This window comes from Girardinichthys multiradiatus, chromosome 24 (genome assembly GCF_021462225.1).
Source record: "Girardinichthys multiradiatus isolate DD_20200921_A chromosome 24, DD_fGirMul_XY1, whole genome shotgun sequence".
Taxonomy (NCBI): domain Eukaryota; kingdom Metazoa; phylum Chordata; class Actinopteri; order Cyprinodontiformes; family Goodeidae; genus Girardinichthys; species Girardinichthys multiradiatus.
In genome coordinates this window covers 16,367,342-16,389,850 of record NC_061816.1, presented here as the reverse complement: position 1 = coordinate 16,389,850, position 22,509 = coordinate 16,367,342, and the positions used below count along the sequence as shown (strand labels likewise).

At 40.5% G+C, this 22,509-nt stretch overlaps 2 protein-coding genes across 4 annotated transcripts in view; one reads left to right on the top strand and one right to left on the bottom strand.

Annotated features, from left to right (window-relative positions):
• Window positions 1–7,698: 7,698 nt before the first annotated feature.
• LOC124861577 (cyclin-T2-like) lies at window positions 7,699–19,789 on the bottom strand. Of its 2 annotated transcripts, XM_047355413.1 has the most exons (9): window positions 19,499–19,789; window positions 18,973–19,054; window positions 18,755–18,883; window positions 17,539–17,599; window positions 17,366–17,428; window positions 17,159–17,204; window positions 12,244–12,407; window positions 9,661–9,731; window positions 7,699–9,565 (listed from the first exon to the last, which is right to left on the bottom strand). In XM_047355413.1, exons 1-9 carry the CDS (start codon window positions 19,654–19,656, stop codon window positions 8,537–8,539), a joined length of 1,803 nt encoding a protein of 600 aa, XP_047211369.1. In that variant the 5' UTR covers window positions 19,657–19,789; the 3' UTR covers window positions 7,699–8,536. The 2 variants fall into 2 exon arrangements, with proteins under 2 accessions (XP_047211369.1, XP_047211370.1); XM_047355414.1 differs by lacking the exons at window positions 7,699–9,565; window positions 9,661–9,731; window positions 12,244–12,407 and adding an exon at window positions 16,409–16,760.
• Window positions 19,790–20,834: 1,045 nt separating this feature from the next.
• LOC124861578 (transmembrane protein 163-like) overlaps window positions 20,835–22,509 on the top strand; it is a 42,615-nt gene continuing 40,940 nt past the window's right edge. Inside the window, exon 1 of one of the 2 annotated variants that reach the window (XM_047355415.1) lies at window positions 20,835–21,785. The gene's annotated coding sequence lies outside the window, so the exon portion shown is untranslated. Of the gene's footprint in view, window positions 21,892–22,509 lie in introns of both variants that reach the window. The other variant, XM_047355416.1, reaches the window with a different exon arrangement.

The following is a 22,509-nucleotide window of genomic DNA, read 5'->3' as shown; positions in this document are numbered from 1 at the left end:
TGTCGAGACTGTGCCAGTGTTTATATAACGCCACACCATCCAATAATTTGACTTTTTGAACACATGTTTGTCCTAGATTCTTATCTGCTGTATTAGTGAGCAGGCTACAACTCCGGTGGGAGCAAAAACCAGGAAGTCTGCGAGCAGCTGATGGTAGATGATCCATGTTGCCTGATAATCAATTGTGATTTAGTGTGGAGTAACTAGATTCCTATATGTGCAAATGTGAAACTCTAAATCTGGGGTTGTACAGTCATTGTTTAGGCCTCAGACCATTAAAGTCAACACCCTTGTTTGACTAAAGAACCATCTTGTTTCATCCTATATATTTAGCCTGGAAGCACTCAAACTGTTTGTCTTTCAAAATGATCTACTGTGAAAAAGTATTTGCTCCCTTGCAGGTTTCTAATCCAAACTAACCTGTCCCATACTTATTAATAGTGCTATACAATGACGCTGTACAAGCGCCCCCAAACCATTAATTTATGGGCCACAAATCCTTGTTTCAACCAAAGCAGGTGGGCCACTTTCTTTAGGAAAATTGTTTGCTTTCTTTTTCAAAAGTTTCTACCTCCAGACTCAACTTTTATTGCAATAAATGCCTGACACTTACTAATTACTACTACTTGCAAATGTATTCAGTTGCATTTTTCTTTCATCCGTGTGCGAATGTGGTTTTCTCCTAAGACCATATCTCTGGGCTATTGTTGTAGATGAGCTGAGTCTGGGTGATTTCAGTGAGTCTAACTTGTTTTTAGCCCAGGCGTGTAGGTAATGATGACGGCAGTAACCGCAGCATAAACACTGGAGCAAACCAGGATAGTGTCAACTCATTATACTGCATTAGGATGTTGCATAATAACTCCGAACCGAGCAAATCTACTTCATTAGTTATGTATTGTGTCATGTGTGTTTTCTGCAAGAGAGCGTGCTTACATGAACGGCTGCATTATTGTGAAGCAAACAGGCAGCTGATTCAAAGATGGAAAGCAAAGGTAATGGGAGGACATGAACACAGTGGAGGAATTATCCTGCAGCAGGTGCATCTTCTGGATATTTCTCTCAAGGCACACACGGAGGATTAGCTGTTTTACACCCACACATGCACACACACAAGCATGAATCACTGCCTCTAACGCATGCACACACAACTTCGCCATTCGAGACATGTTGATGGAAAATGACGGATGTTTCATAAGCAAAACAAGGTTTCCTTTCATTATCTCAATGTCAGTGTTGTTAAAGTTGACTCAGCGTTACAGCATTGTCATGTAGGTACTATATTCAAGCTGTAGTTACACAACTCAATCACTCATATTGCATCTTAAAAACCAAAAATATCAATAAAGCACCCCCACTGCTTCAGCATACCGCTGTTGGAGCAAAAAAAGGCTATGCTCTGTCAACCCAAATCCAGCTTTGGAAAGCCTCAACTCCCACCTCACCAATTCAGCTTTCTCAACTCATCCTCCTCCTCCTCATTCTCCCACTCACACTCATAATCCATAACGTTTTGTTTCGCTGTTATACCAATGAGATCCAGCCGAATTTCCCACAGAAACCTGACAATCTGAAAAGCTCTTTGCTCCCTTAGGACAGGAACCAGCTTGAGCGGAGATGTTTTTAACTGACCATTCATCCAATCAAGCATCGACATATGTCATTTCACAAGTACATTTAACTCAACCTACTTAATGTCTGCTTTTGATCATTTGTTGGCTTTGATCTTAGTGGATTTCAGCTCTGATTATGACAAAAAAATGTAGAAGCTTCTTTATGAAGGGTGAGATTAAGTAAGTGCAAATCATATCTTCAGTTTCAGAAAAGTATTCCTGATTGCAAGGTGACTTGGGGGTTTGGAGTGTGGTTTGTTAGGATCATTGGATAAGGTTGTTTTTTTTTGGTGGGCGGGGAGGGAGTTAATTTACTAAACCATGTGCTTATCAATGTCTTAAGAACAGAAACATTGCTGCTCCAGACTCTGGGACTTTGATTTCCAGTTAAAATAAAAACTTCCATCAGAAATGAGGTCTTTGGAGCACAGAGCAACAACCCAGACTTTTTTCTCTGGTTAATCAGTGGCTAACACAATTAATTTTACAATAATAGCCCATGTCTTGATTATGTCTGTGTGTGGTGTAGTGGCTCTTGAACCACTGAATCTCCACCAAACACTTCAACAGGTTTATCTTCACAATCCGATAATGCCTGCATTTTGTTCACTGTTGATTATTCATGTCTTTGTCTACGTTTTTCCTTCCACTCAACTCTCCATTAATATGCCTGCATACAGCATTCTGTTACCAAACAGCTTGTTTAGAAATGACCTTTTGTGACTTTTCACTGGGAAGAGATGGCCAACGGGAATGCCAACGCTCGTGGAAAACTCTTGTCCATGTTTGAAGTGTCTTAAGTACTGTAGTTTTTGAGTTGGAGCAGATTAAAGATGCTCAAGGTAATGAAAAATGAGGTGAAATTCCCTTTAACAGTTTCCCGACTCGGAAGCTGCAATGTCGTAATTACAAGATCTTTTCTCATAATTATGAAATCTTATCTTGTAATTATGAGAAAATATGTCTATTTTGTTTTGGTTTGGTGAATGTAATGAGCTTCTATAGAAAACAGAAACCTGCGCAAAAAAAGCAAACCACATCAAGAAGACTGATGCTAATTTATGCTCCTGCCAATCACTGAATATAACTGTAGTCACATGGTATAACAGTTCCATGATTGTATTTGCCATAACATATCTGTATTAAAAAATCTTTATTTATTGTTGTTATATTATACTCTAATTTTCTGAGAAATCTAGTTTTTTTTGTATTAACTGTAAGCTATTATCAGCCATATTAAAATACATAACCGCTTAATTTACATGACTGTAATAAATCTACTTGTAAATTTCACTTTTTGAATTGAATTACTGAGATAGATTAACTTGTTCATGATATTTGTTTTTATTGAGATGCGACTGTATGACATTAGTAGAAGCCAGTCAGTATTTAGGTTGGTGAATTACAGGTTGGAAATTTATATTTCAGTTTGTCTATAAAACTGTGGGCTGTAGCATCACCTTCTGATGGCTGGCAGTTATACCAACTGATGTACAGTAATTTTCCAGGAAATGGGCAGACTGAGTGGGGCAGACATGCAGCAAAATTCTCAAGGCCGTGATTTGATCCCTAGTTGGGGCCTTCGTATATGGGGTGCCCACTTTACTGCCACGCCACACGCCACCCCACACAACAGAAACGTAACATTTAAAATATTAAATAGCTCTGGCTCTAGAGAAAAAAAAATGTATGCAAAATAATAAAGCTGAAGCCAAATCTCTGCCAGCTGTTTAGAGACAAGCTAGCATTAGCACAACAGCACAGCTAGCTTCTGTAGGAAGCGAGAAAAGCAGCAACATAGGATTCTAATCAGTTGTTGCTTACGAAATAAAACAGATAAATACTTTTACAGGTATTTTGACCTGTGGTTACTATTACACAGACATTAATTATTGAGTGTGTGTTTCTTGGTGTTGTGATCATAATAAAAATGTATTCGGCTATGGGTCACATGCTAGCAATGTATGCTAACTGAGAAAGTCTCTCGCAATAAGTTGCAGTCCCAAGTTTGGCTGATTTTTTCCCCGTTATTGAATTTGCAAAATGCTAGGCGAAGATTTCACAGGTTTGCAGCCAAACAAGAAATCCACGCATAAATTACTTCCACCTCAATGATTAATAACTGTTTCCGCTATGCAGGCCGTGATGACAAAAGCCACAGTTGAGTATAAACTGAACCATTAGGAGTAAAATAATTATTAGGGGAGGTATTTTCTTGGTGTTGTGATTGCAGGGTCATTATGCTCTCCCTAATGAAACAAACCAGCGGAGAGCCTCCATCTCGACTGTAGCCGTTATCATCACCCTTCAGAAAATATAAAAAGGAAAACACTTCAGCAGCAGGCTAATTAAAACCAGAGAGGTCTGGATGAGGAGGCCGGACAGCCCACACAGGTGGCGAGCACGTCAGTGTGTGTGTGTGTATAAAGCGCTGCCCTGCATCATGTTTATGTATGTCTGCATGAGGGTGTGTGTGAGGAAGCAATTCATGCTTGTTCTTCTGTTATTATTATGAGTGGGTGTGTGTGAGGGGCAGTGAAGGAAGATGCAGAGTGTGTGTTCTCCGTTCTTTTTAATGGCTGCTGGTGTTGCCTCGTTCCCCCGCCTTCCACGCTGTCAGGAAAGACCCGGCTTTCATCTGACAGGACCCTGCTCAAATAGGCCATTGGTGCTCCATAATTAGTTCAAATGTCGAAGTTGGTGAATAATTGATGATCGGGGACGAGAAGGGAGGAAGACATTTCACATCAACAGTTTTTTTTAAAGGACAGCTGGTGCTGTGAGGTTCCCACCACAGACATTAGTCTCTGGTGTTGAGGCCACAAGAGGATGCTCTTGGAGCAGAAACTAGGGTAGTAAAGGGAATAATTACAGAGTTAAACTGTGAAATAAATTACTTGTTTTTCACTGTGAAGAGATGGCCATTGGGAATGCCAGCGCTAGTGAAAAACAGATACCTGAGCAAAAATAAAGCAAACCTAACCAAGAAAACGGATGCTAATTTATGCTCCTGCCAATCACTGAATATAATTGCAATAGCATGGTATAATAGCAGCTCAGGCCTAGTCATTTTCCCCCTCCGGCTCTATCTCAGGTACTTAGAGAGGTTTCCATCAGCTCCTGATTTTTCAAGAGAGACCTCTCAGACAGAAATGACAATGGACTTTCAATGGCTTATAATTATGCCACTTTTCTGCACAATTTCCTGCCCATCATTTGCATTAAGACTCATAAGGGTGAAAGTGAGCCACACGCTGCTCTGCAAAAGCTCTCGGATCTGCCCCATACCTCAAATTACCTGGTGATCTAACGCTTCTTCTCTGCTCCCCTTGTCGCTGTCCTAAAGTTATCCGACTGTTAATTGGATGGATGACGTCCAAAGTTTATGACTAAGGATCACGAGGTGTTCTGGAGAGGCACCTCGGATTTGTGCCACCAAAACCACCATTCCCTGTTTCCCTCCCCAAGGTTATTCAACAGTGTATCTTGTTTTCGCAAAAAACTAAAATCCGTTCAAACAAAATCTTTTAAAAATGATGCTGAATGGGTACTCTAGGTGGCATCAAGGGCCAAAGGTAATACTGCCATCTAGTGGACATGATGGAGTAGGACAGCTCAACAGTGCTTTAAACTTGTCCACATTTTTGCCATGTTACATCTACAAGCTTCAATGTCTTCTGTTGGGATTGAATGCACTGAGCCAACACGAAGTAGCACATAATCATTTTTTTTTTATGTTTAGAAATAAAAAACTGAAAGTTTAGAGTGCATTTTTATTCAACCAACGCAGGTCAATACTTTGTGGAACAACCTTCCTCTGTAGTTCCAGCGTTATGTGGTGTTTCTCAGCCAGGTGTTGCACAGGAAGCTCAGTCAGACTGGCTGGAGAGAGTTGCAAAGAGCCCCACCAGAGATGGCATGGGCCCATAAGAATTGGTCCTCTGATTAAATGTCTCCACAACGTTGTGTCTGAGCGCTCTGCTGGTCTTCATGATGCTGAACTAATGTTCTCTAACGGAACAGCTGGATTCATACTGAAATTAAAGTACGCACAGGTGGTGACTTCTTAAGGCGGTTAGTTGCGCCGGATTTGATGTAAGGGTATCAGAGTAAATGGGGGGTTGAATACAAATGCACCATTCAGGTTTTTATTTTTATTTTTTTAAACCATATATAATTTTCCTTCCACTTTACAAAAATGTGTTGTTTAAAATCCAATTAGGACACAATGACGTTTGTGGTCGTGACGCAACATTCCACGGGGTGTGAATACTTATGCAGGGCTTTAGTAATGAAGGATTCTTCACTGAAGCTGTAAATATATGTATTTGCATGTATCTCCATGCTACTACAATGAGAAAATGTCTATCATTTTTTTGAAGTTAACTAACCTGAAATCTGCTACCTCAGTTCCTCAAATAATCATATGATGGCTCGGATCATATTTGTGTGAGGGACCCGTTTGTATCTAAAGAAAGCATTTTCGCATACTTCGACTTGCAATCAGCAGATTTGTGTGATGCTTTCCTTTCAGATGGCTCTTAATTCTGGGATTTGTTGCTCTCAGAAGCAGCTCTCATTTCCCCCTCGTTCTCTGCGGATCTTCGCTCAGTAGGCGTCTCTCATTGCGTTTTGAGAGGTAGCTGAAAATAAATCACCGCCCTCCCACCGGTATGCAAGGATGTCCAGATGGTGGAATTTTCACTGACGTCCCCCCGCTGAATTTCCCCCCATTGTCTTCCACTCTAAAATTAGAAGGCAATACTTGGTGAAAAGCGCTGTGTCTGCTCAGATGGCGCTGGTTAATTATCAGGAACTGGATTTATGTGCCGCCCACAAGTGAGCGGTAAAGGCTGAGCTGTTGGAGAGGATAGCTGAGAACCCTAAAACCCAAAGAGTTGAAATTTTAGGTTTAACTATCAAACGATCTGCTCTGCAAGAACAAAAGAGATATGGCTGCTAAAAGAGGACAGATCCTCCATATATGTTCAGTTAAGTCTAATTGCTCATAGAGACAGAGCCAAACTACTAATTACTTTGACGCCCTATCAACAGGGCACAAATATGTGGTTAGATGGTCAAATCAGCCAACAGCAAAACAACAAAAATAGGCAAATCTTCTTAATGCTGGAGATCAACTCATTCGCTCTTGTTCCAATTGAACACCTGAGATACGATGGAAAAGTTCAATCTGATTACAGGACAGTTTGGATCAGCTGGAGCACATCTCTGCTGTGGATCTATACACAATGCTAGTTTTCTTCCCAAATTCATGCACAATTCTAAATAATTGCTTTTGTTAACACTGCATGCAGCTATACACAAAACGGCGTGTTACAAGACTTTTGTGTTCCGATTTTGCAATATTTTAGATTTTGAGCCAGAGATCATTAAATGCAGTCCAGAAAACCCATTTGTAATCACTGGAGCCATGTCCACCTATAACTGTAAAAACTGAATACAATGCTTTGATATTTATTTTTAAAGAGCTCGGTAGATCCCGCCTACCTGTTTGGTTATGATTAGTCTCACTTTTATTGCTTCCCTCAGAGATACTGGGACCTTGAATATTGCAATTAATTTCACTGTTTATCAATCAATATAAAATCTGAGATATTTCGGGTTGTTTTCTTGGGACGAAAACACCATAAGCTTGCTGAGTCATGAAATGGTGACTTACAATCTTGGGATAGTGGGTCATGTATTGATTTGGAGCCAGACGTTTTGACAGTGATGCTGCCAGGTGTTATGACAGAGATGCTGATCAATGACCCAAATAATTTTTACTTGGAATATAAAGATGACTTCCTGTCACAACAAATCACAGGAGGCATTTGTTTTCATTTTCCATACATATAATCAGTGTAAAAATTACTCCACTTTCTTCATTCAGAAAAATGAAAATCCAGAAGAGCTGATTATACTTAAAGCAAATTCCATATTTTCCAGGCTTGCATGAACCATAAATATTGCAGGATCTCGTAGTTAGACAACCTTCTGAATGAATCTAAATATCTGCCTCTGTATCATGTCTTCATGTCAGTTAACACAGATGATTGAAAACAATGGCTGTAAAGGATAAAGCTCAGTTTTTCACATTTTTATTTGGGCTCCCAATACATAAATCAAGGATCCGTTCATCAATACAGTCTGCTTTGGATCTTAATACAATGGAGTCATTCGGACTGACGCAATAACCAACACTTCGGAACTACAGTCCTATGTACACAACTTTAGAGATCTGTATTTTCTGATAACATTTATCATACTGAATAGCGATTGACTAGAACAATCACAAGATTTTTTTTGTTGTTTTCATTTTAGCTGCTATGTCTTCAATGCACATTCACAGCCGTTGTAACATAAGCTTCATCTGTAGCTCTGTAATGAGTGCTCGTTAGTTTCAGTGGTGGTCCAGGTAGACCTTTGAATAGCAAATGGAGCCGGCCTCACATTTATCCCGACCGATGCACTCTGTAACGTAAGCAGACCGCGTGTTTAACCGGATCGGATACAAAAGCTCCATCCATCTCCCTCAGAGGGAGATTTGCTCTTTTATCAAAAATGTTTAAGACCTGAGATTTTCGTGGAACAAACTGAACAACAACAAAAAACAAAAAATGAAGTGTAAACCGTCACAAAGGCAGCAAAATGTCAGCCATGTTTTTGTTTTCTCTTTTTGTGACTTAAAACGTGCACATTAAAATAACATTTAAAGGAATTGCTTTGCAGCTGCATTCCAAAACCAACTCATACGTGGTTATGGCGTTGCAAGGAATTAATACACAGTTCTATAGTTTGATAGGAATCATCAATAATCAGTGTGTAGACACGACTGAGGGAGATGCAGATAACTTAAGAGGGATAAATTCACTTTTTAAACTCTATAAAACCTTAACCTAGATAACACTAGGGACTCACAGTTACAAGTTCATTCCTTGGGCACTTAGTAAAGAGTCCAGCATGTCAAAAGTGTTCTTGTAGTCAGTGTGTTGGCCGTTGGTCAGCAGCATACCATTCGTCCCATCGTGGCTGTGGAGCTCCATTGTTTTCTGGCCGCTGTCTGACGAGTAGTGAGCTGAGCCCAGGCCTCCTTTGGAGGACCTGCTGCTCTTGGAGGAGTGGTGGTGGTGGTGGTGGTGGTTGTGGCTGCCAGCGTCAGCGTGCTGTCTCTTGCGGGATGAGCTGGAGGAGCTCCCGTCATTAAAGTGGCTGCTGGAAGCTCGGACTGAGAAGGACGCCCCGTCTGTGGTCCCTCTGCTGTTTCCACTAAGGGAATATGAGTGGGAGTGGCTGTGTTTAGAGTGGCGGTGTCCGCTGTGCTCTTTGTGCTTGTCCTTGCCAGACAGAGTCCCGCCCTGCTCTGATGACACTTTGATTCTCATTTTGAACTCCTCTCCTGTAACAGTGCCGTTTTGAGAGTAGGAAGAGGTGAGCCGGGGCTTTTTTGAGCTCGCCTTCTCCCTCCTGCCGTCACCTGACTGCCCGGCCTGCTGCTGCTGAGAGCGTCTCTTGTGGTGGTGGGAGGAGACAGCTGGAGGAGCATAAACCTCTGCGCCAAGCTCCTCCTTCACGCCATTCTGCATGGCCATATCGCCTGCTTGTTTCACTCTGTACTTCTCCAGAGTCAAGACCTTTTGCGGCCGTGGAAAAGACGCGGCGCCCATGCCCAGCTGCTCGTGTTCGCTGCTCGACCCCGCTGCAGCTTTGTGTTTGTGTTTGACCAGCGTGAAATCTGAGTGGGCAGGCTGTGGGAACTGGTCGCTGAGCTGCTGGTACATGGGGTAAGGGGCTGCAATGGAGCTCAGAACGGACATTTCTGAAGAGTTTGATGCCGAGGTGGAGGGGAAGAAGGAGGTGGTGACACCAGGAAGGCCATCTAAAGATGTCCCCTGGAAGGCACTCTCCACAGCTGAGCCTTCTGTCTTTGGTTTCTTTGCTGCTTGAATGGCCTACAGAGGGACAGTTCAGTACATTTTAACATACAAGTCACTGCAGTATAAATAAAGCAGCATGTCATTCACGTAGCTGCTCATTCTGGACATACCCTCCAGTTTCGTATTCTCTTCAGCTTGCTGGGTGTCCTCTCCAGAATCTGAAGGAACTCGTGGGTGAGCTCTGGAAGCAACAAACACATCCCTGACTGACAATCTAATAATAAATGTGTAACAATTTATAAACACTTAAAACACAGCAGGGTTCCTACATGCATTCTTGTCCAAATTCAAAACTTTTCAGACTCAGTATTTCAGGGTTTTCTGTCCCTTTTTAGCCCATCAATAAAACATTAATCTAAAAGTTCACTTTAATTTTGGGGAGATATTTCTACAAAGGTCTGGAATTAATATTGAACTTGAAAAAAAAAAACAAAAAACAAAAGAAACCAGGAAGATGGAAAACTGATGGATAAATAAGACAGACGGATGGTTGGTTGGATGGAAACGGATGGACCGAGCAGATGTTTGGTTGATTACATGGAAACACAGATTGTTGGACAGACGGCTGGTTTGAACAACAACTTAATAGAGAGATGGATGGACAAATGTAGTGACAGATGGCAGGACTAACTGGTGGACGGACAGATAGCTGGATGGAACAGGGACCTGACAAACTGATGGACAAACCAAAGGAAAAATGGATAAAAAGTTTAACGGACACATAAGATTGGGCTGATGGTCAGATGGGCTATCAGATAAATGGATGGAAAAACTGATGGTTGGTAGTAGACAGAAAAATGAACAGATACAGTGAGGAAAATAAGTATTTGAACACCCTGCGACTTTGCAAGTTCTCCCACTTAGAAATCATGGAGGGGTCTGAAATTTTCATCTTAGGTGCATGTCCACTGTGAGACACAATCAAAAAAAAAATCCGGAAATCACAATGTATGATTTTTTTATAATTTATTTGTGTGTTACTGCTGCAAATAAGTATTTGAACACCTGCCAATCAGCAAAAACTTCTGGCCCTCAAAGACCTGTTAGTCCGCCTCAAAAAAATCCACCTCCGCTCTACTTATTATTCTAAATTAAAAGCACCTGTTTGAGATCATTAGCTGCATAAAGACACCTGTCCAGTAAGACTCTAACTACTAACATGTCTATGACCAAAGAGCTGTCCAAAGACACCAGAGACAAAATTGTAGACCTCCACAAGGCTGGAAAGGGCTACGGAGCAATTGCCAAGCAGCTTGGTGAAAAAAGATCAGCTGTTGGAGCAATCATTAGAAAATGGAAGAAGCTAAACATGACTGTCAGTCTCCCTCGGACTGGGGCTCCATGCAACATCTCACCTCGTGGCGTATCAATGATCCTAAGAAAAGTGAGGAATCAGCCCAGAACTACACAGGAGGAGCTGGTCAATGACCTGAAGAGAGTTGGCACCACTGTTTCCAAGGTTACTGTGGGTAAACTGAGACGTCATAGTTTAAAGTCATGCATGGCATGGAAGGTTCCCCTGCTTAAATCAGCACACATCCAGGCCCGTCTTCAGTTTGCCCATGACCATTTGGATGATCCAGAGGAGTCATGGGAGAAAGTTCTGTGGTCAGATGAGACCAAAATAGAACTTTTTGGTCTTAATTCCACTCGCCGTGTTTGGAGGACGAAGAATGAAGAGTACTATCCCAAAAACACCACCCCTACTGTGAAGCATGGTGGTGGAAGCATCATGCTTTGGGAGTGTTTTTCTGCACATGGGACAGGATGACTGCACTGTATTAAGGAGAGGATGATCCGGGCCATGTATTGCAAGATTTTGGGGAACAACCTCTTTCCCTCAGTTAGAGCATTGAAGATGGGTCGTGGCTGGGTCTTCCAACATAATAATGACCCGAAGCACACAGCCAGGATAACCAAGGAGTGGCTCCGTAAGAAGCACATCAAGGTTCTAGAGTGGCCTAGCCAGTCTCCAGACCTAAACCCTATAGAAGATCTTTGGAGGGAGCTCAAACTCTGTGTTTCTCAGCGACAGACCAGAAACCTGGCTGATCTGGAGAAGATCTGTGTGGAGGAAAGAGCCAAAATCCCTGCTGCAGTTTGTTCAAACCTGGTGAAAAACTACAGGAAACGTTGACCTCTGTAATAGCAAACAAAGGCTACTGTACCAAATATTAACATTGATTTTCACAGGTGTTCAAATACTTATTTGCAGCAGTAACACACAAATTATAAAAAAAATCATACATTGTGATTTCTGGATTTTTTTTTTTTTTGATTGTGTCTTACTGTGGATATGCACCTAAGATGAACATTTCAGACCCCTCCATGATTTCTAAGTGGGAGAACTTGCAAAGTCGCAGGGTGTTCAAATACTTATTTTCCTCACTGTAGATGGATGAATGACAGGTGAATGGATGAAGAGTGAATACAAACATTTTTGCATACTCCATTTTCTTTTTCCATAATCATCCAGACCTGGAAAATACAGACTTCTTCAGACTGCGTAGAAACCCTAACATTAAAAACGTACACACCCAACAATTAAAAGGTTTTTGTACCAATACCACCGGACTCCTGCCAAAACAACTCAATCATCATGGTTCTCTTAAAATCAGAAAGTTCAATGTGGCACTTTTATTTCTTATTTAAAATACCAAATCAAGTTCAAAGCACAGGATTTCCAACCCTACCATCCAGCAGCTGTAGCGTTACATTGCGGTCCACGTACTCCCACCAGTGTTTTCCATCTGTGGACACTGGGATCTCCCAGTTGGACCACTTGCAGGCCAGGTGGATGCAGACACATGCAACAATTGTTGGCCTGTACTGCAGGCAGAAGGTGGTGAGGTGCAAACTGCAAGAAGAGACATGACACACCCTAGAGATACATCATTTGGTTCAGAAGGATTTGCCTTAGCAAATCTGACTACAAACACTGACTAAATTAATTTACACTTTACACCTTACCTTGTACAACCAGAACAATAAAACGTATTACAACAAATATGGTATTAAATGTCAAATGTTTTAATTAAAACAGAAAATTTAGAATGCTTCATTATAAGTTATAATGAAGTCTTCATTGCAGATAGTACAAACCAAGAGACACTCACAGTCAAAGGTTAGCTACCTTTAGCATGAGCCCAAATGTCCTGTTACCAAGTTATTGTAATGATTCAAATACATGAGAGCTGCTTGTCCCATGTCAGGTTGTAGCACCCCTTCGAGGCTTAGATACGAGTTTCAATATCAACAAGTTATTTTATTTCAGCAATCTAATTCAAAAGGTTCAACTCAGATTTATGGCACATAGAGGTATATCTATTTCTATTCAAGGGTTGCATGGTGGCGCAGATGGAAGCACTGTTGCCTTGCCGCAAGGAGGTCCGGTGGTCTTTCTGCATGGAGTTTACATGTTCTCCCTGTGCATGTGTGGGTTCTCTCTGGGTACTCCGGCTTCCTCCAACAGTTCAGAAACATGACTGCTAGGTTAATTGGTTTCTCTATATTGCCCTCAGGTGTAAATGAGTGTGTCTCTGTGTTGCCCTGCGATGGACTGTCGACCTGTCCAGGGTGTACCCCGCCTCCCGTCCATAGACTGCTGGAGATAGGCACCAGCTCCCTCGCATCCCACCATGGAAGAAGCGGTAGAAAATGACTTTCTGTTCATTTTGATGATAATGGCTTAGAGCTACTGAAACCCAATAATCAGTTTCTCAATAAATTAGAATGCTAGACTAGACCAGCCTTCATATTAGTGGGGTAGACTTTGCAGAATCAGTGGCTACACCGAACCTTATCTCCTGGTACTGTGGTACTGAACTAAAACCTGATAACGTATCGCTCTACCCCCTGGCCTCATGCAACCCCTACAAGCTGTATAATGGAGCTAAAGCTATGGCCGTGTTCGGTTATCTTCTGAGTCCAATGCCAGTTCTAAACCCCCTCCTAGCAAATCAAACTATGTATTACATGAATATTGCTCATCTACACGTGTGCCAGATTACATCTAAATGTAATGTACTCCAACTAAATATATTTAATGATTTTGTCTGTGAGCGTACATCTATTCCTGCATTTCAAGCATAAAACTAAAACAACCAAAAAGTAGCACATGAGGTAAATAACTGAATAATGGCAATTATTGCTGTTTATACTGTCTGCAATGAGGTAGGTGTCAATTTAAAAGTGAGAATTACTGTTTTTATCCAGATTTGCAGTTTCCAGTTCGTGGTTTTTGAATATGGGGGATGTAAATATGCAGATTTAGATTGAAAAAAAAGCTATATTTCAATAGAAATATTCATAAAAATCAGCAATGAGAGCACAAAGACAAATCTTATATCTACGATGGTTGACTTATTGTTTTCCAGGGTTAGAACCCCACTGCAAACCATCCAAGTATTCATACAGAAACATGACAATAGTAACATTGACAGACATTTGTGGGTGGAGAACCCTTAAAACAAAATAGCTGTAGCAGAATCGCCATTTAGAATATGAGATTAATTGGTGTTAAAAGACTAATTAAATTAAGAGGTTCTACAATGTTTTCTCCCCATTTACTACTAGAGTGGAATGACTTGGTTAAAACGGTAGAGTCCTTCTTCTGTTACTGTAGAGATACTTCAGGTGACATGAATCTGCTCTGCCTCACATCCTTTGGCAGGGACATCTCTCCCAGTACACAAATTTCAGAGCTATGTGCCAACTGGATCTCATTGGTCATTAACCTACGGCTCGTGCATCCAGCAGCACTCAAGAGACGTTTACCCTGCAGCCTTTCTGAGGTCTGCAAGAACTTAATTTAAAAACTGGTAAATGTCACTATTATCACCTGGTTGATCTACTGACCAGCCTCTAATTAAAATCTATACAGGTATTTAGTACATATCATTGTTTTAATAAGATAAACATTATTTTTGAATGCAGATCAAAGTGACTTGCTGCTGCCAACACTGCCACAAGATGGCAGTAATAAATGAAGTGGTTTGTAGGATGATGATGCCTTTCTAGCCAATGAATTATTAAAATGAAAAACAAAACAGCTGAATAATTATTGTAAGCGCATTTCGAAACTGTTTTTTTTTTTCTGAGAGGCCCATCACTACAATCACTTCTACACCATTGAACTAAATCTCAAGACCGGCAAAGAAATTGAAAGTACAGTGCTGGTCGAATAGAACTGGGTTCCGAGTGGTGCTTTAAAATGCAATGGAAAGAAACAGGAGCAAGAGCCAGAAAATAGAGTTGGTAAAATCCTGCCAGAGAATTGGTAGACATATTAATATTCCACATATGCCAAGCTGGAGGATCAGGTGGGGTGTCTGAGGATGCAGGCAGTATCTTGATCCAAATTAAGGCCCTTACTGATGGTGACTATAGCCTAATAATCTGAACCCAGAATCTGAGACAGTTAAAAGAGCAAAATGGTCACGGCGTCTCCCACAACGCAAACTTTCCCATTTGGACCTTGTGAATACTAAACACGGGACATTGGATTGTGCGTGTCTGTCAAAGGACTTCAGAAGAATCCTGTTCCTTGGACCATGGTGTATGTCGCCCTGACCCAAATCCCAATGAAAACATTTTGGGATGGAAGTCAAGGGGGATTTACAAAAATGAATGCCCTTCATAAAGGCATTTTCATCACATGGAGCAACGTTCCCCCCAGTTACTGGACACAGTCACAGTACAGACCAAAAGTTTGGACACCTTCTCATTCAAAGAGTTTTCTTTATTTTCATGACTATGAATATTGTAGCTTCACACCGAAGGCATCAAAACTATGAATTAACACATGTGGAATTATATACTGAACAAAAAAGTGTGAAACAACTGAAAATATGTCTTATATTCTAGGTTCTTCAAAGTAGCCACCTTTTGCTTTGATTACTGCTCCAAACACTCTTGGTATTCTGTTGATGAGCTTCAAGAGCTTCACCTGAAATGGTTTTCCAACAGTCTTGAAGGAGTTCCCTGAGATGCTTAGCACTTGTTGGCCCTTTTGCCTTCACTGTGCGGTCCAGCTCACCCCAAACCATCTCGATTGGTTTCAGGTCCGGTGACTGTGGAGGCCAGGTCATCTGGCGCAGCACCCCATCACTCTTCTTCTTGGTCAAATAGCCCTTACACAGCCTGGAGGTGTGTTTGGGGTCATTGTTCTGTTGAAAAATAAATGATGGTCCAACTAAACACAAACCGGATGGAATAGCATGCCGCTGCAAGATGCTGTGGTAGCCATGCTGGTTCAGTATGCCTTCAATGCAGCAGAGGTGACTCTTGGTCTTCCTTTCCTGGGGCGGTCCTCATGTGAGCCAGTTTCTTTGTAGCGCTTGATGGTTTTTGCGACTGCACTTGGGGACACTTTCAAAGTTTTCCCAATTGTTTGGACTGACTGACCTTCATTTCTTAAAGTATTGATGGCCACTCGTTTTTCTTTACTTAGCTGCTTTTTTCTTGCCATAATACAAATTCTAACAGTCTATTCAGTAGGACTATCAGCTGTGTACTGTATCCACCTCCTGCACAACACAACTGATGGTCCCAACCCCATTTATAAGGTTTGAAATCCCACTTATTAAACCTGACAGGGCACACCTGTGAAGTGAAAACCATTTCAGGTGACTACCTCTTGAAGCTCATCAACAGAATACCAAGAGTGTGCGGAGCAGTAATCAAAGCAAAAGGTGGCTACTTTGAAGAACCTAGAATATAAGACATATTTTCAGTTGTTTCACACTTTTTTGTTCAGTATATAATTCCACATGTGTTAATTAATAGTTTTGATGCCTTCAGTGTGAAGCTACAATATTCATAGTCATGAAAATAAAGAAATCTCTTTGAATGAGGTGTGTCCAAACTTTTGGTCTGTACTGTATAGCCCCACTAAAAGATTTTTTAAAATGATCAAAAAGAGCGGTGGAGCTTCTCAATTTATGTTGCTTTGTCTCTTACTCCCAATTCTTTCTTTTTGCATTTTAATAGAGCAGCATGAGATGCAAATAATGATAACCACAGTTCCAACAAATTTGCCATTTTATAAATACCTATATACTTTTCCTGACCAGTTTGTTAGATTTTTCTGTCAGGTATTTATGACAACATGGATGTCCAAGTACATAACATCTGGTTAGATGGGTTTTAATCAGGTTATTTCTTCTACTCCAATTCCAAAAATATTTTCGTTTGCAGTAGTTTGTTGTTTCTGTAAAAGGATGGGGGAAAAAAATACAGAAAAAATGAAAACGAAAAAAGAAAGAACTGAACTATACTTACCAAGCAACTCTATAAGTTAAAGAATCTTTAGTGCCAATCTATATTCAGGCTACCGTTTGTGTTTTTTTAGACATGTGCACTCCGTACCAGACAACCCTGAGAGGTAAACAGCACCACTACACTCCACACTGTGCATTCAACCCCTTTGTGCCAACACTGGGCCCTTGTACAATACACCGCACACAGCAGCCTGGCCGGTACTTCCCAACAGCCGGGGTTCCCAGGGTCCAAGCTGCACGCAGGGCGTTGGACACAGGAAGGGGGACCCTGCAGAACAGGAAGCTATAGTGTGCCATTACAGTGCAAGAATGGGAACAGGATAATAACCTGTTGGTAGCCATGAAATAGGAAGTCTGTGCCAAATCCTTGCTTGCTGTAAAAGAAACAAAAAAGTATGTTTTAGAACTCATTTTAAATCTGGAAATAACATTATAAATAATCTTTAAACTACAGGAGTCCATGACACCAAAAAGTGACCTGCATTTAACTTAAAGATGTTTTACTGCAAATCATTGAAAAGAAAAAAGGCAATACCTCGCACTAGCTGGGAACACCTCACAACATCAGTGTGAGGATGATCAACTGTAATTTCAAAACCTGCAATAAAAATGTTTGGGGGGGGCATTAGTCCATGTGAAAAATCAAGCAATGATAACTCAGAAAAAACACATAATGTATTTTACTTTAAACAGTTGAATGTTTCTTACCCAGCGTTTGCAGCACTATTGTTTCCAGGGCTACAAGCTCTTGTGCCAGCAGCTGGAATGCCTGAAAGAAAACAAAAAAAAACAAGTAAAAATAAGGCATTATAAAAATGTGCTTCCCAACACCTTCCTGGACTGTATTCCCAGGTTACCCATCTACAAGCCACCGCAAAATCAAGTCAATCTGCAAAATCATAGAATATTGAAATGACAAGAGCCTTACACCCAAATGTAGTTCACTCAACCTAAGACATTCAGTCACTACAACTTGAAGTGTTAACTTGTTCAGACGAGGACTTACATTTCTCACAAACCAAGTACCAAACTTCACATGAAAGCCAACCTACTCTACATGTACTGAGACATCTATTCCTACTATCCCCACGGAAATTCAGCCTGAGGAAATTCTTGTATACATAAGAAATAAGTCAACGCATAATATTTCAGAATGGTCCAGTCAAAGTCCAGGCCTACAGCTAATTGAGAGTTTGTGACAAAACTTGGAAATTGCTGTTTTAATGCAGTCCATCCAATCTGAGCTAAATAATGTTTTAACAATTAAAGAAAGCAAAACTTTGTGAAATAATTTCCGAACTTTCCCCCTCCCTACAATGTAGCATACATTCTATATAATTAAAGTGAAAAACAAATGTATTATATAAAAACCAGGTTGCCTATTTATGCACACACCTAAATACTTTGTTGCAACACCTTGTGATTAACTTCTCTCGAGTTCACAGCTACTAGGTGACAAACTCGCACTCACACACAACCGCACTCGTTTCTTCTACACATATACTCACCCACACACAAACACGCACCAACAACACATGATTACTCAAAGTGGTATAAGGTCATACAAACTGGTTACTATAACATATAATGTGGCCTGCCTACTTTGATGCTGAATCGAATGTTAAATCAATAAATTTAATCACACAATCAGGATACAGTCTTGAGAAATCATTTTTGTAGAGTAAAACTGCCCTGGCACATGAGAGCAACTATTTGCTCCATATGGTATGCCTGAAACGCTCAGAGGAATCTGATTGTGCAAAGGTATCAGTTTCTTAAAACATCAGTATACCTTTGATTGCAATAACCAGCCAATGAATTCCTTAGACTCACACCTTAAAATTGGTCTAAAGCAATACAATACATTGTCAAATGGAAGATCCAGCGAAAACCAAAATGAATTCTTCAATATTGGATTACTTACACTGCTTTTCGCGTCAGGGACAGGCTCTTGCGGGTTAATGAAGGCATGAGCTATTTTAATGACGTGTTCCAGCTTCCTGGGCTGTTCCTCGACTTTGGCTGCCAGGAATAACGTGGTCTGAGAAATGATCTATTAATGAGGATGGAGACATTGTGAGCTTATTACTGTAAAAATACTGTACGAGTCTGGCTTAAGAGGAAAACATCTTGTGTACTTACATTTCTATGGAATTTGGTGAACGAGTGGATCATATAAAACCTATGCATATAAACTATAGCGGTGTTAATTATTAGTTGAGACCTGTATAAAGAGTTAAGGAAGAAATGCCGATGACGTACAGGAAAGAAAACTAGCCGCGTTTAGCAATAAATGTCGGGTCTAACAAACGACTGATGTAACATTAGTTAAATCCGTGTTAAAACTCGTGCTTAGCCTGGATCTTCTGTGGATAATATGTGTATTTCTAACGTAGTGTTTGGTGTTAATGACAGATCCAAGCAGTGTCGGTACTAACAATAGAAACTGAACCAGATCAAACAATAGCTAAGCTAACCACAGGCCTGTGCAGCTACAGTAATTCGGAAACACCAACCTATTATGGTTTAACTACACAGTTTATAGTTACAAATACATATATATATATTTAGAGGAAGATCTATTACCGTTTTAAAATAGAAATAAGACTCGCTGTAAGCTAACGGTAACCGCATCTAACCGGTTAGCCGATGTCCTCACAAAGGATACACGTTGAGTCTCTGGCCGATGTCCTGGATTAAATTGGCGGCCTGCTGCCTGTAGGAGAGCTCCCTGTCCGCCTCTATCCCGCAGCGTCGGGACGGCGTGTTTTCCAGCTGCTCCCGGGTAAACAGCCATTTCATAGAGGGTCCCCGGTGCACCGCCATTACGCTCCCACGGCCAAGCCCGACGGCGTTAGCACCGGGAGGGAGCGAGCCGACCGGAGCACCGGAATGACGAAACGAGAAGCAGAGTGTGAAGCCGGGAAATCGGGTTTTCTACAACAGCGCCCCCAGTGGTCGGTGGAGCTCTTACATAATTGCAAAAAAGCAAAGCAAAAATAACATTTGGATTTTATGCTTTAACAAAGTACAGTCTTAGTAAAATAAGATATAATACAAAAGGTCGTTTACTTCAGTAATTCTAATATAAAAGCGAAACTCTGATTAACAGATTCTTTACACACAGAGTGAAATATTTCCAGTGTTTATTTATGTTCATTTTGGGGATCATGGTTTACAGCTAACATAGAACCAATAAAAATAGTAGTTAATGTATAAAGGTTACCCTACTGAAAGACCATGTACTGTTCAGTATATCCTAGGGGTCAATAACCTTTTACAGTTGAAAGAGCCACTTTTGTCCATGCCGCTACAAAATAAAATGTGTCTATCGCTGTAAAAAAGATGGATTTTATAAATATGTACATGATTTTTTTAAAACAAATAAAATTATAGTAAAAACAATTTCTATTTGAGGAAAAATGAATCAACTAACTTTTACAGAGGAAAAACAAATTTTGTAGAATAAGGCCAACCCTTTCCATAAATAAGAAAATTAGAAAAGATAGGTAGTTGTCATAACTGTGTTGCATTTAAAACTTAGTGACTATGGCAGATATTAATTGTGACATATGTTCATTTATACTTTTTATCTCATTAAATCTTTCAGACACAGAGTGCTGTACAACCTCATTTAGCAAAATTGTTGCAACCAATTCAGAGAAATACACAGGTACTAGCTTGTACTGCTAACACTGGCTAGTGTGGCCCCTTAGCAAAGCAGTTAGCAAATCCCACAGGCTTTCAGACTTAGAAACTGGACCATGATTTAGTTTGGCTTTTCTGTTATTTCTTGCTTCAAGTTCAGGGATAAATAGAACAGTCAATTTATTCGGATTTGCAAATAACTGATACCAAGATTTCCTCTGAGGACCATTGAAAGCTGCCCAGCTGGCACCATTCATTATTTGTGATAACAGTTAAAGAAATAATTGGAATCTTTTCTTTTTTCCTCGAACAAATCATGATATCTCGAAAAAACTCTGTCAGAGAGCCTTAGTGATATTTATTTTACTCCGCTCTACTTGGTAAATGTCTACCTTGTTGAATAATTAACACCATAAATGATTCTGGTCTTAAGTTGACCGCTTAGGGAACAGCTGAAAAAATGATGTTCTTTGCAGCTTTATTTAGTGTAAACAATAAAATGTGTACTGTGAACCGCAAATATTGCACAATTTCACGTGTAAGTTGACTTTCTTTGAACTCTTCTGCGATACTCTGATAGTCCACTAGAGGGAGCCAAACACAAAGACAATCAGCAGCGCTAGAACAGAATCATGGTGGAGTCTTTCTAGACTTATTGGTTTCCAACTTTGCAGCTTAATGTCACTGAAATGCATCAACAACAACAAAAAATTAAACTGTAGAATACATTTGCTTTTTATATATAATGTTTATGCTCTGACATGCAGAAAATTCACTTTGTGCAGGATAAATACGTGAATGTAAATACTGGTTTATATCTTAAGAGGCGATACAGCTTAGGACTTCATCCAAATAAAGGTGCAGTTCTTTTATTAGTACAAGACGTTGAAATACAATGGAATTAAGCTACATCACGTTTTCAAAATGTAAGCCTATATTTGCACATTAAAGACCATATCCGAATATGGGCAGAAAATCAATTATTAAACATGCTTGTCATGTGATTCTGTATTCAAAGCTTTCAGGAATCTTATTACTATTCTCGGATCACAAAGAAAACGTTCCAGCTACATGATCATATTGTTTTTACGCCATAAATGATCTTTTCATCTATGTTTGTTGATAGGTTTGCAGTGCGTCTGACAGCTGTACAGCGACTCCATCAATGCGCCGTACCCGCGCGCTCAAACCTCACGAGACAGATGTTTTCCTCTCTGATGAGGAGCGCGCGACCGCCGTTGTAAGCAGCTGCGGGAGTTTCGTGCGACACCAGCGCGTGGCGCGTGGGTCTCGTGGACTCCGCCAGGGTTGGTAATTAGAGAGCAGGTGTGACCGCTTCACAAAGCTGCCACTCTGCCGCGAGTTTTTATTTTTCTGCCGTGTGTCCACACCGCGTTCAACATCTTCTGTCAGGTTTGTCTACATGTAGAACTACAATTTCCGCTCAACTCCTTCAACATAAAGCTAAGTTTCAGCATGAAGGCTATTTTGGAAATAATAGTTTGATCAATTTATTCATTGGTTTCTGAAAGATAAACGTCTTATAGTTTGATTAAGGCTCAGTAGGAAGAGTAGTCGTCTTGCAATCAGAAGGTTGTGGGTTCGATTTTAGCTTTCTCCTGCCATATGTCGATGTGCCCCTGGGCAAGGCACTTAATCTCAAGTTGCCTACCGATCTGTGTATCGGTGTATGAATGTGTGAGTGCGATTGGGTGAATGTGGCTCTAGTGTAAAGCGATTTGAGCGGTCTGTATGACTGGAAAAGTGCTATATAAGTTCAGTCCATTTACCATTTACCATTCTACGTAGGATAGTTTAGGATTAGTGGTTAGGGTAGACTTCATTAGCTCATTCTATAATAACCGTTATATCTTTAAACACCATATATAAAATGAAAAAGAAATATCCTTATAGAAACACGCTCACATACAGCATAAGCTTCATTATTTCAGTATTTCCGTTCACATAGTGAAAAACATTATATTGGTTAGTACGCACAGACTGATGCTTTCAAGCCTTCATTTCTGTTAA